Source organism: Tiliqua scincoides, chromosome 16, assembly GCF_035046505.1.
Source record: "Tiliqua scincoides isolate rTilSci1 chromosome 16, rTilSci1.hap2, whole genome shotgun sequence".
Taxonomy (NCBI): domain Eukaryota; kingdom Metazoa; phylum Chordata; class Lepidosauria; order Squamata; family Scincidae; genus Tiliqua; species Tiliqua scincoides.
Genome location: NC_089836.1, coordinates 6,526,750 through 6,537,847, shown reverse-complemented (window position 1 = coordinate 6,537,847; position 11,098 = coordinate 6,526,750). Strand labels below are relative to the sequence as shown.

At 49.4% G+C, this 11,098-nt stretch overlaps 2 protein-coding genes across 2 annotated transcripts; one reads left to right on the top strand and one right to left on the bottom strand.

Moving 5' to 3' along the window:
* Positions 1–596: 596 nt before the first annotated feature.
* SURF1 (SURF1 cytochrome c oxidase assembly factor) lies at positions 597–5,277 on the bottom strand. The gene is made up of 9 exons (XM_066610784.1): positions 5,184–5,277; positions 4,653–4,716; positions 3,962–4,083; positions 3,422–3,504; positions 3,020–3,211; positions 2,833–2,905; positions 2,028–2,190; positions 1,502–1,583; positions 597–1,164 (listed from the first exon to the last, which is right to left on the bottom strand). Exons 1-9 carry the CDS (start codon positions 5,241–5,243, stop codon positions 1,098–1,100), a joined length of 906 nt encoding a protein of 301 aa, XP_066466881.1. The 5' UTR covers positions 5,244–5,277; the 3' UTR covers positions 597–1,097.
* A 165-nt stretch (positions 5,278–5,442) lies between these two features.
* Positions 5,443–10,742, top strand: SURF2 (surfeit 2). Its single transcript, XM_066610788.1, has 6 exons — positions 5,443–5,562; positions 6,418–6,572; positions 7,388–7,491; positions 8,321–8,512; positions 9,553–9,719; positions 10,572–10,742. The coding sequence occupies exons 1-6, from the start codon at positions 5,473–5,475 to the stop codon at positions 10,653–10,655; spliced, it is 792 nt and encodes a 263-aa protein (XP_066466885.1). The 5' UTR covers positions 5,443–5,472; the 3' UTR covers positions 10,656–10,742.
* Positions 10,743–11,098: the final 356 nt, after the last annotated feature.

Genomic DNA, 11,098 nt, shown 5'->3' with positions numbered 1-11,098 from the left:
GTCTGCCTGATGAGTGGACCGTCTGGTGCTGCTAGGGCACCACGCAGAGTCACCCTCGATCGAGGGACAGGGCATCTGCCCAGCTGTCCCATCGCACGGCCTTCTGGGGACGCTGGGCAGACAACGCAACTGCCCAGAGCATTCCTGACCTCCAAACAAGGGGGGCTTCACAGAGCTTGGATGTAGTCCAGGTGGGGACCGTATTCCGTATGCACAGCAGTTGCAACTTTGAGCACCGCTGGTCTAAATAGTTCTCCTCTACCCCCCACCCATGGTTTTATTGTTATGTTCTTATATTGTTTTCACATATTGTACATTTTACTGTGAAACGTACAAGCATTTGCTTGGCATAGGAAAGGCAGGATATAAATCTTTTAAATAAATAAGAAAACCAGCCACTTCTACCCGGGGTGAGAATAAAACTTTGCTAGGAACACCAGAAACTCCCTTTCAGTGCCATGAAATATTATACCACGCTGGTATTTTTAAACTCTGTACTGGTGTTGTTGTGGGCGATCTGCCCAGAGCTAATATGGCTTCTACTACTTCACTCATACGTTACCATATTTGCCAACTGTAAAGAACTGGAACCTGCAGCGTTTTCATGATTCTTTACTTGTAAACAATGATTTCAGGTGCTTATTACAAACATTTTGAGCCATACCATGCCAGATTCCCCCTGTCCCCTGCCTTGCACTCTTGGGTGTTCACCGATTTCTTTCATGCAGTTCTGATCACAAAAAAAAATTCATCTTTCTCCCACTCCCCAAAATAAGGCCACAGGCAGCCCAGCTTCAGCTTTCCATCCAGCTCTTCCTCTCTCACTGGTTACAAACCAGGATTTAAAATTAGAATTTCAAGGCCCTGCCCCACGTGTCCAAAAATCAACTTGTGTTTGAAGCATCATGACAGCCGGTTTCTGGTAAGCTCCTGCAGTCTGCGCCTATCCTCCTAGTCCAATCCCTGAAGTATAGCAAGTATCTGGGAGGCAGTTCCTTTGCTCAGAGAGCACTGTGGAGAAGCTGACTCCTTTAGAGATGGACCTGCTGCTCTTGTAAGCAAAGTGGTGCTGAACGTGCCTGGAGAAGCTGCGAGGCTCAAAGGTGGACCTTCTGAATGAACTTCTTGTACCACATATAGGAAGTGGCGGCACACAAGCCGTACCTGCAGGGAAGGAACAACAGGAATCAAATTCAGAGGACAGAGTTTGGCAAGGTTCAGAAACAAAACTGGCTTGTGGATAAAAGAGAGACTTGTGGCCTCTGCTACCTGTTGCAATTTATAGTGGCCAGTATAGTGGGGGCCAGGCTGATCTTCCCCGTGCCACAGTGTTCATTCTGAAGCCAGGATTCATTATGAACCTTCCAGGACGCTTAATCCTTCAGGTGACAAGACAGGATGCTTCCACTCACTTCTCAAGTTCCCAGGCAACTGTACTTCATCCCATACTTTACTTTCTGCCCTTGCAGTGAATGGTTGCTTCTGAAAATATAACACTTACCAGGTGATGATATATTGAAGGTGCTCATTTCTCAAGGTCACCCTTGTTTGGCCTCCAATGGGCCCCCCTGGGACTGTGCTCTCTGTGGGGGTAAGACAAGATACAAGCAAATTGCCATTAGATGTAAGGCCAGACTTCCGGGGAAAGAAGTACATATGTTTAATTCAAGTGCATCAAAAGATTGGGAACAAACGGTTTTAAGGAATAAGTGACCGTTGTTCCGACTTGCCAAACCTGTGTCCTTGCCAATAAGACAACAACTGCCCTGCAAGATCTGTTGTGCGAGAATGTCTGCCTGCCCCTTTCAAGCTGACCTTCGACTTTGCTTCTGCAACCCATGAATTCAGCCACATACTGGTGATGCCAAGTGAAATATGGGGCACAGGGCCGCACGGTCCAATCAAGCAGCCCCTTCTAATCTTGTCCTAGCAGAACTTCCTTGTGTGTAGTCTCAGAAGAAGGATGGGGAAAGCCATAAAAGATGACCCAGAAAACCAGCAGGTATCAACAATCTATGGAGACTTACTGCTGTCTGCGTCGATAAAAATGGGCTCCGCGCCCGTCACTCTCGCCATGGCATCCAGATCCCGGTAATGCCAACGGTTTCTTTCAACGTTGTTCTCCGGTACAAAAGGTTTCCGGGTTTCCGACAGCCTCACCACACCAATGAGCTCAATTTCATCTGGGATCTAAAAAGAAAGAGTCGAATGGCAGCTTTAGCTGAGAAGAAGCATCATATTTAGCAAGAGCCAATGGAGAAATTTGCCTAGGGGAACATGTTAATGGTTAGGGCATCTGTTTTTCCCAAGAGCTACAACAGTGTGTAGTTCATGTCACATTAAGGTTACCATCCTATGCAAATATGCCTGGGTGTAAGTCCTACCAAACATTTCTGAGTAGCCACAAATAGGCCAGTGCTCTAATATACCTTTATTTGGGATTTTTTTTTAAATTCTAGCTTCCAGATTTTAATTATTTGATTTAAAACTACTATAACCACTCCAGTGGCTTGTGACGAAATGAGCAACATCTTTCAATCAAACACAGCAAAGTTAAAATAATTTAAGTTAAAATTATTTAACTGGAATTAAATTGGCAGAAAGGCCAGACACTCTAATGGAGACATTTCAAGCTGATTTCTGCTGTTGTGTAGTCTCTGCAGGGAATGGCTAGGGGTGATGGTGTGTTTGTCATGACAAGCTCTTGCACTTCAAAATATACCATCACACCACTACTAGGTGGTGGTAAGAGGGCTTCTCTTGCGTACAGAACCACTTGCTCCTGGGAAAGCTACTGCACAGCTGAATCCACCCACAGCTTGCAGCCCTTACTTGTCCTTTCAACCTTGTCTCAGGCTTCACTTTCCTTCTGGAGACAAAACCTCTGTTGACTAGAATTGTGATTCTGTAAGGAGCAAAAGGGAGAGAAGAGGGGAAAAATCTCATCAGAGTGGAGAATTGGAAAATGCAGAGCTGGTGCTGACAACAGGACTGCCATTTCCTCCAAGCTGATACCCACCCGAGGTCTGTGCAGTAAAAGGGCGTGATGACGTTGGCACCGCTCTCCGGATTGGACATCAGCCGGCCGGCATCCCTGGCCTCTTTCTCTGGGTCTACGAGGGAGCGTGGGAGGACATACAGCTCTTTGGTGTGGTCAAAATACCCTCGGACCTTGACGGGCCTGTACTCCAACTCCTTCAGCTCCAGGTAGCTGCAAGAAATTGGAAAGGGACACGACTCTGAAGCACAGGTGGAGCTGCCCAAGGAAGTTTGAGTTCTGTTTTATTGTCTCTACCACAACTTCCAGAGGAAAAGCTTCTCCCATCAGTTCCTCTCCATGTCAAGCAAAGCATGTCAGCAGCGCAAAAGTGGCAAATCCATTCATAAAAAGTGCACACGAACCCTGCACTCACAAACTTACTCTGCTGGCAGCGGGACAGGCTCCGCTGTGATTCGTGCTTCCAAGTCAGCAATCAGTTTCAACTTCCATTTCCTCCGCTGAACCTGATAAATGCAAAAGCAGCCAGAGTGGAGCAAGACTGGACATACCAGCTCTGCTCAGGACTGAAGCTTGTGTAAGGCTGCACCCTGCATCTTCCAAAATCTTGTTAGCAAACGCAGCTATTTTAACACTGATCTTTAGATGAGGTCCTCTGAAAGGCAGCTGGGTCCTGAACTGCACTTGATTTAGGCTGCAAGAAATGATCATGGTTTACGATGCAGTCTTACAGGTTCCACTTATAGGATGCTTGGGGAAAATCGAAAAGGCTTCTTGTTTCCTCCCTAAAACAAAACACAGCTAAAAGCTTTCAAGTGACTCCACAATCAGCACCTTCAACAGCTGTGACAAACCAAGGGGTCTGTATGAAACATCCTTCGCATTCCCAGCTCCTGCACTCCCCCAACTCTCAAGCAAGGATCTCTGGAGGGCAGGCCCGTGAATCATCCCTTGCATTCTTACCTGCCATGTGCCAAGGCAGAATGTGGCCACAGGGATGAGGAAGAGGCCCCACTTGAGCGCAGCATCCTCGCCTGACTTGGCAGCAGTAGAGATTCTGGATGTGCTAAGCCTCCGGCAAGTCTCTGAGAAAAAAGGAGCAGAGGGAAAAGCTTGAGGCAAGAGAAAAGTCCTGAAGAAGCTCTTAGAAGATGGTAATACTAGATTCCTTCATATGCAGCAGTAATACAGGTGGGCTGGTACAGTATGAGTATGTGCAGAGAACCTAGTGGTTAGCCCTCACTACTAATTCCAGCCATTAGGGGGGAAGAAGGTGGTCCTAAGGAACTTGGTCCCAGGGTTGCTACTGCCAATCTTGCCACGATCCCAAAGGGAAGCAGAGAAATGGAACAGAAGAAGTGAACCAGGACAGTGAGCATGAAAGTGCATTGACACTATGGCCACTGGTTGTAAGCCTCGTGCAACATCACTGGGCTCAGCTCCTTCTGTGGCCCACTTCGCCAGTCGTCTACGACAGATTCCACCCAGCATCTCTCCCTCCTCCTTGTATTTCCATTAACATTTTGGACGAAAAACAACTACATATAAATAAGCAAACACAACTTATAGAAAGAGAAAAAGAGAACTGGATTTAGAATGGGTTCCAGCAGGCCTCTCTCCGCCAAGTAAACTCCCACCCGTAAACATCTCTCACCTTTATGTTGCCTCAACAGACCGGAAGCTGCTTTCGAAGTGTTTCGGTCCAAACAGTACAGGAGCTGGGAACAAAACAAAGACACACCCTTTGCGTTTTCGTCTGCCAGCCTGATCTCTTAGGGCATCCGAAGGGGCACTCCTTCGATTGCCATTACCCCGTCCTGTGGCAGGGAGTTCCACAGGCTTGTAGCCCACGATGGACTCTTCCCTCCATCACTCTGTCCAGCCTGCCTTGAAAGGCACCCAGGCCCTCAGGCACCATCCCCGGGTCCTGCAGCAAGGAGTTCCGCAGGGTAATGACACGCTGCTGGGCATCCAGAAGAGCCCTGCAAGGTCAGGCCAAGGGGGCCCCCCAGGTGCCCCAGATCCTGTGGAAGGGAGTTCCACAGACCACGCCGGGCCAGAGGCAGGGGCTCTGCCAGGGGCTGTGGCCTCTGAGGCAGTCCCTCAGCCCTCCTGCTGTGCCTTTGGGGCAGCCAGCCAGCAGGCTTCCCCAGCGCGACCTCCGCCCGCCTGGCCCGACTCCTACCTGCCCCCGCAGCCCGCCCCGCAGCACAGCGTCGCCTAGCAACCGCCCCCAGGTAGCCATCGCACCCTCTTCCGGGTCCCCAAACTTCGGGGACTTCCGGTCAGGAGGCCGCTCTAGCCCCCAAACGCTCTATGGCGCCTTTCGGTTAACACGCCTCTCTAGCAACCCAATCTCTATGAGCAGAACGTGGCCCTGGGAAGAGCCCGGAGCTGATTGGCTGCTCTTTCCACTTCCCCCTCCCTTCTCCGGTCGTAGCCACGCCCACACGCACGCAGTTGGCGCGAGCACCATGTGCGAGCAGGAGCGGGAACAGGAGGCGGCTCTGCAGCGCCTCCTGCAGCAGCACCCGGGCCTGCGTGTCCTGCCCCCGGGGAAGAAGGTGGGCGCTGCTCCCAGGGCCAGCCAGGGGCGCCTGCCTGGCACAGGGTCAGTGGGGAGGGCCCTGCTGCGCTCTCTGGGGCTGCCACCCATTGACTCTAGTGGGGCCTTCTCTTGAGTAGGCAGGCAGAGCACTGGGGCTGCCCCCCCAGCCACCCTTCCCTGGGAGGAAGCCCCATTGACTCTAGTGGGACCCTCCTCTGAGTAAGGCATAGAGCTGGGCTCTAGGGCTGCCCCTCTCCCCAGCCACACTTCCCTGGGAGGAAGCCCCATTGACTGTACTGGGACTTCACTTGGAGTTTCCGGGAGCTGCGATGTCAGAGACACCACGCCAGACACAGCCAAGGAAAAATGGGACCTGTGAACCCTGACTTGGTGTCGGGGCTTGTGGAAATATCTTTTTTCTCGCCCAGTGGGTCATTAGTCTGTGGGACTCCCCGTGGGGTGGCATCGGGCCTGGATGCCTTGAAAAGGGGGTTGGACAGATTGATGGAGGAGAAGCCTGTTACAGGGTACAAGCCCTGATAGGGAAATGCAGCCTCCTGTTCTAAAAGTGGGCTGTCTCCAAATGCCAGGTGCCAGGGAGTGACAGCAGGACGCAGGTCTCTCAGTGTCTGCTGAGCCTTCCTCGCTCCCTCTCAAAAATGAATACAAGCGGTGTTGTTTTTCCCTCTTTCTAATGGATCTAAGGACAGAAATGCCTTTGAGCACGTATAGGGTGTCTTTTGCTTCTAAATTAAGTGGCTTAAAAAAATTAATTTCTGGGTACGCGCAGAGTTGTTTCCTTTTTTGCTGTTGAAAAATGGATATCGACTAGGTCTCTTCTGGATTGTAATCTGTCGTTTTGATCATCCAGGTCCGATGCACCTTGACCGGCCACGAGCTGCCATGTCGGTTACCCGAGCTCCAAGCCTACACTACTGGCAAGAAATATCTGAGGCTGTCCAAGACTCCTGGAGTGCTGGATTACAGCGAGTACGAGCCGCACATTGTACCCAGCACCAAAAACCCGTATGTATCCTTCTGGGGTCTGTCTGTGTAGCGCTGGTCGTTCATTAGTGCTGCAATTTTCAAAGTTGGTATGCCGTGAATGGTCCATAGGTGTGCTGCAAGAGTTTGGGGGTAGTTAATTTATTAGTAGAGCTGTTGGGGCGGGTGTGAGCCCCCCCCCCACCAGCTACCTGCTGTGCCTTGTTAATTGTCAAAAAACAGATGGTGTGCCCTAAAAACTTCAACCCCTTCTCAGTGTGCTGGGAGATAATAAATGTTAAAAATGGCTGTATTAATTTGATGGAAGTGCTACAGAATCAGATTGTGTTGGGTCAAGAGCAGGGCTGCGGAGCCCCGTTGGAGACATCTTTTGCAGGGCCCCAGGTTCACAGCCAAGGTCTGTAGAATCTTCAGGATATATAAATAAAATCCATTATAGGCTTTATATCTTTATGGCAGAATGGAAAGCCGTCAAAACGGGTGCTTCACGTGCACGTGAAAGCGCATTTTGATGTGAAGTTGCCACTAGGGTGGCAAGACTAGGTTATCCTGGCATAGGGCCCAGCTGGGAGCAGTTGGTCCCGTTGGCTTAAAGCTGGCCTCAAAACCATTCCTTGGCCGACATCAATCTCAGTCTCTCCATGGCTTTATTTTGTCCCCTTTTTGAGCTCTCCACACTTAGTGCCAGGAAGTTCTAATGGTTAATGGCCCATTAGAAAGTAACATTGCCTTGCTTTGATCTTATCAGTGAGCTGATCTGTCGTCACGCATAACTTTTTGGTGGGAATTTTTCATCTACCACATTGTATTTACCTTGTTCCCCCCCCCTTCTCCAGCCACCAGCTCTTCTGCAAGCTTACCCTCCGACACATCAACAAAATCCCAGAGCACGTTCTGTGTCATGTCCAAGGGCGTCGTTACCAGAAGGCTTTGAAGAGATGTAAGTTTTCAATTGATCCTGCAGGTCTACAGGGCTTGTGCTTCTCTGATTTCTTAACCTCTGTGAAGCACATTTTATCACGGTACAACCCCAGCAGGATGTGATGGTTTCTCTGCAGGGCCTTCCTTTGAATAGTCATGTGCAGAACTGGTAGCGTTTGGGGCTCTTCAGTCTAGAACAGGGGTGCTAAATAGGTGGATCGCGATCTACCGGTAGATCGCGAGGCAAAATGAGTAGATCGCGAAGTGCCGATCCCCCCCTTCAGGTGCCTCTGGGAGGAAACGCCGGGAGTAAGGTCCATTGTACTCAATGGGGCTTACTCCCAGGTAAGTGTGGCTAGGATTGTAGCCTCACAGCCTAATCCTAGGCATGTCTACTCAGGAGTAAGTCCTGTTATACTTAGTGGGTACACAAACATACATTGTAAACATAAATGTTATATGTTATGATGGTGCGAACATTGTAAAAATAACTCTGGTAGATCTCTGGGCCTTGCTGGGTTTCAAAGTAGCTCTCGAGCCAAAAAAGTGTGAGCACCCCTGATCTAGAAAAAGGGGCTTAAGGGGGGACATAATTGAGACATATAAAATTACACAGGGGGGATGAATAGAGGGATGTTCTTTTCTCTCTTGCACAACACCAGACTCTGGGGGCGTCCATTAAAATGGAGAGGCAGGAGAGTTAGTACAGACAAAAGGAAATATTTCTTGACCCAGTGCGGGCCAGCACCACCTCTCTTTCCCTCCAAACCTGGTTTCTGACCTTCCCCCTCTTGGAGAGGCCCATGAAATGTTGAGCCATTTGCCAAGTGGATTTTTTCCCTTCTCAGATGAAGAGTGTCAAAAAGAAGGTGTGGATTTTGTCCCTGCCTGTCTCCTCCAGAAGCGGAAACAGCGGCGACAGGCAGGCGATCAGGCAGAGGGGAGCAGGAAGCCTCGGCGGAAGGGGGAATTCTGGGAGCCCCCCTCCAGTGATGAGGATGGAGGGGAAACGGACGACAGCATGAGCGACTTGTACCCAGGTGGGCACAGAGGAGGGAGAAACTGTGTGTGTGTGGGGGGGGAGTCTTGGTTGAACCTGGTACTGCTGGATGGGAACCTTTCTTGCAGGCTGTGATGTGGTACAGATACAGGAAAGGGAAGTACATTGGGCTGTCACTATCCACAGGGGGATCCATTCTACGACCGCCACCCCTGCAGATACCAAATTCCACCTCAAAGGATTTGACCAGAAGGCACTTTTCTGGTCACATCTGGGAGTTCCTGCGAGGCCCTTCAGCCACAGACTCGGCATCCACGGATACTGAAACCCGCAGATGCCAAGCCTGCGGATAAAAAGAGTCCACTGTGCATTTGTGGTGCAAGTGAAACCTTCATTAGAACTCCCTCCCTCTCTGTTTGACACATTCCCCAGCCTTGGAATTCTTACAGGGGGCACCACCACTAAACAACTGCCTGGGTGGGGGGGGGTGCAGGGCCAGTCACAGAAATCTCTCAATTTATCCTGCCTGGTGACTGCCCCCCCACATGCTGCAAAAACATTTGTTTTAGCTGCAGGGACAGGCTGGTTCCTGTGCTTTTTTTCTTCCCTTGAATCTCTGCAGTTTATATGTGTGTCTAAATCCACCACTCAGGAGCTGCCTTGCAAATTCTGTCTCGCAGGATAGAAACAGGCAGGGTAGAAACCTTTTAAATGAAAAAGGAAGTAAACATTTGATAACTCTAAACAGTTAAGACATAACCTAAACCTTATTAAGCTATAGGGAATATATGTTCTTTTTTTAAGCAGGTGAGGTGAGACAAAGGTTCAGCTATAGTTGAACCACCTCCTGGAAACCTGTCCTGTTTTGGCTTGATTTCTGAGCGTCATTTCATGTTTATGGGGCTAAATACTTGCTCTAAAAATGGTGATTCTGAAAATTGCCTTATTCTCTGCCTTGAAGACCAGTGTGTTCCTCTCGGGACACGCACGTACCTAGATTCATGAATACAGTTGTACTTGGCTAGAATTGGAGTCGAGCCATGTGCAGTTTTAATATAAGTGTTTGTCTTGTGCGTTTAGCTGAGCTTTTCCCAGAAAAAAGTCCAGCAGGCAAAGAAGGTGGCGAGGGCTTAACGACAGACAGCGACGAAGAGGTTGTGGAGCCAGCGATGGAGAATGGTGGCTTACGCGGGGAAGGGAGTGAGGCGATGGACGTTGATGCACCAACGGGTACCAAGAGGGGAAAGGTAAGGCTCAAGTTCTACACTGATGAAATAGCGGTGATTTGCCCCAAGGCTGTGATTGGATGCCAGCCCTTGTAGGGTGTTGTAAGGAGACATGTAGACAATGAAATCTGACAGGTGTTGAGGAGAGCTGGAGTGGCTTCAGCTATAAGGTGGACCGAAGAAACCCTGGAGCTTGCTTTCCCCTGTTCCCCTGGGTGCCACCATTTTGGATCTCCACAACCTTGTGAGATCCAAGATGGCCACACTGAAATCTTGTGCAATTTGGGTCTACCATCCAGGATCTTGCAAGATTTGGTCAGATCCAAGATGGTGGCACCCAAATCTCATGAATTTTTTGGTGCCACTATCTTGAGTCTCATCAAACCTTGTGACATTTGGGTTGTGCCGTCTTGGATCTCATAAGATTTCAGCAGCACCTGGATGGTGTGGGGGCACTGTGGTCCAGGTAAGTTTGGGAGCCACTGATTTAAAGGATTAAGAGGTCAGGGATAAAAGGTTGCTACCAGAAGTGTGCCGATCTGAAAGGCCAGGGCCTGTGAGAAGCTGGCAGGGAGGAGGAAGACCAGGATGAGATATAAACCTTGCTCCTACCAGTCTGAGGGGTGGTAAATATCCCTCCTGCTCTTAAGCAGAACTTTGCTTGTGTCAAGATTCTGTGGAGCGGGATAGTATGCGATGTAGAATGATTCCAGCCCCTAATTGCTAGAAAGCCCAATGGACAGACATTCATATTTCAAGATTTTTTTTCCCCATGAGGTCTAGAAGCTTTCTTTTAAAAAAAAAGAAAAAAGTCCAGCATCCCATGATGGTTTTCTACATATTTGTGCTTACGTGAAATTTCTTTTGTTGCAGAAGCAAGCAGCCTCCCTCAAGAAGAAGTTCAAAAGCAAGCACAGAAAGCCCAAACGGTTTTGCAAAGGTACTAATAGCAAATAAGGGCCGAGCTTTGGCTTGGCAGAGAAGCTGACTGGAGATCTGTCCAGGTGGAGGTCTCATCCTGAATAAATTACACCATTGAACTGCTGTGTGTATATGCCAGTGCTTTCCTAGTTGTCCCAGGACGAAGGTGGCCCTACAACATCAGAAGAACTCCACTGGATCATGCCAAAGGCCCATTTAGTCCTGCTTCTCACAGTGGCCCACCAGATGCCCCTGGAAGCACACAGACAAGACTGCTATATACTGTGGCCACCCCCTTCCATCTGGCCTTCAGAAGTAGCCTACTTGTAGAACCCTTAATGGTTCATTAATGTTAATGGTATATATAGCAATCGGATTAGGGAAGGCCCATTTTTAGCTCCGTCTCTTCTCCACTACGCTGTACCAGCTCTCTGTACGCTTTCAGACAAAGTGGGTTTGAAGAAGCAGCATTAACAGGG

Excerpts from the sequence above, each read along its gene's own strand:
- SURF1 (XM_066610784.1), bottom strand. The coding sequence starts at position 5,243 with ATGGCTACCTGGGGGCGGTTGCTAGGCGACGCTGTGCTGCGGGGCGGG. Across the intron at positions 3,505-3,961 it reads TCTGCCTTGGCACATGGCAG|GTTCAGCGGAGGAAATGGAA; the intron begins GTAAGAATGCAA and ends TGCATTTATCAG. Across the intron at positions 2,906-3,019 it reads TTTTACTGCACAGACCTCGG|AATCACAATTCTAGTCAACA; the intron begins GTGGGTATCAGC and ends TGCTCCTTACAG.
- SURF2 (XM_066610788.1), top strand. The coding sequence starts at position 5,473 with ATGTGCGAGCAGGAGCGGGAACAGGAGGCGGCTCTGCAGCGCCTCCTG. Across the intron at positions 5,563-6,417 it reads TCCTGCCCCCGGGGAAGAAG|GTCCGATGCACCTTGACCGG; the intron begins GTGGGCGCTGCT and ends TTGATCATCCAG. Across the intron at positions 9,720-10,571 it reads CGGGTACCAAGAGGGGAAAG|AAGCAAGCAGCCTCCCTCAA; the intron begins GTAAGGCTCAAG and ends CTTTTGTTGCAG.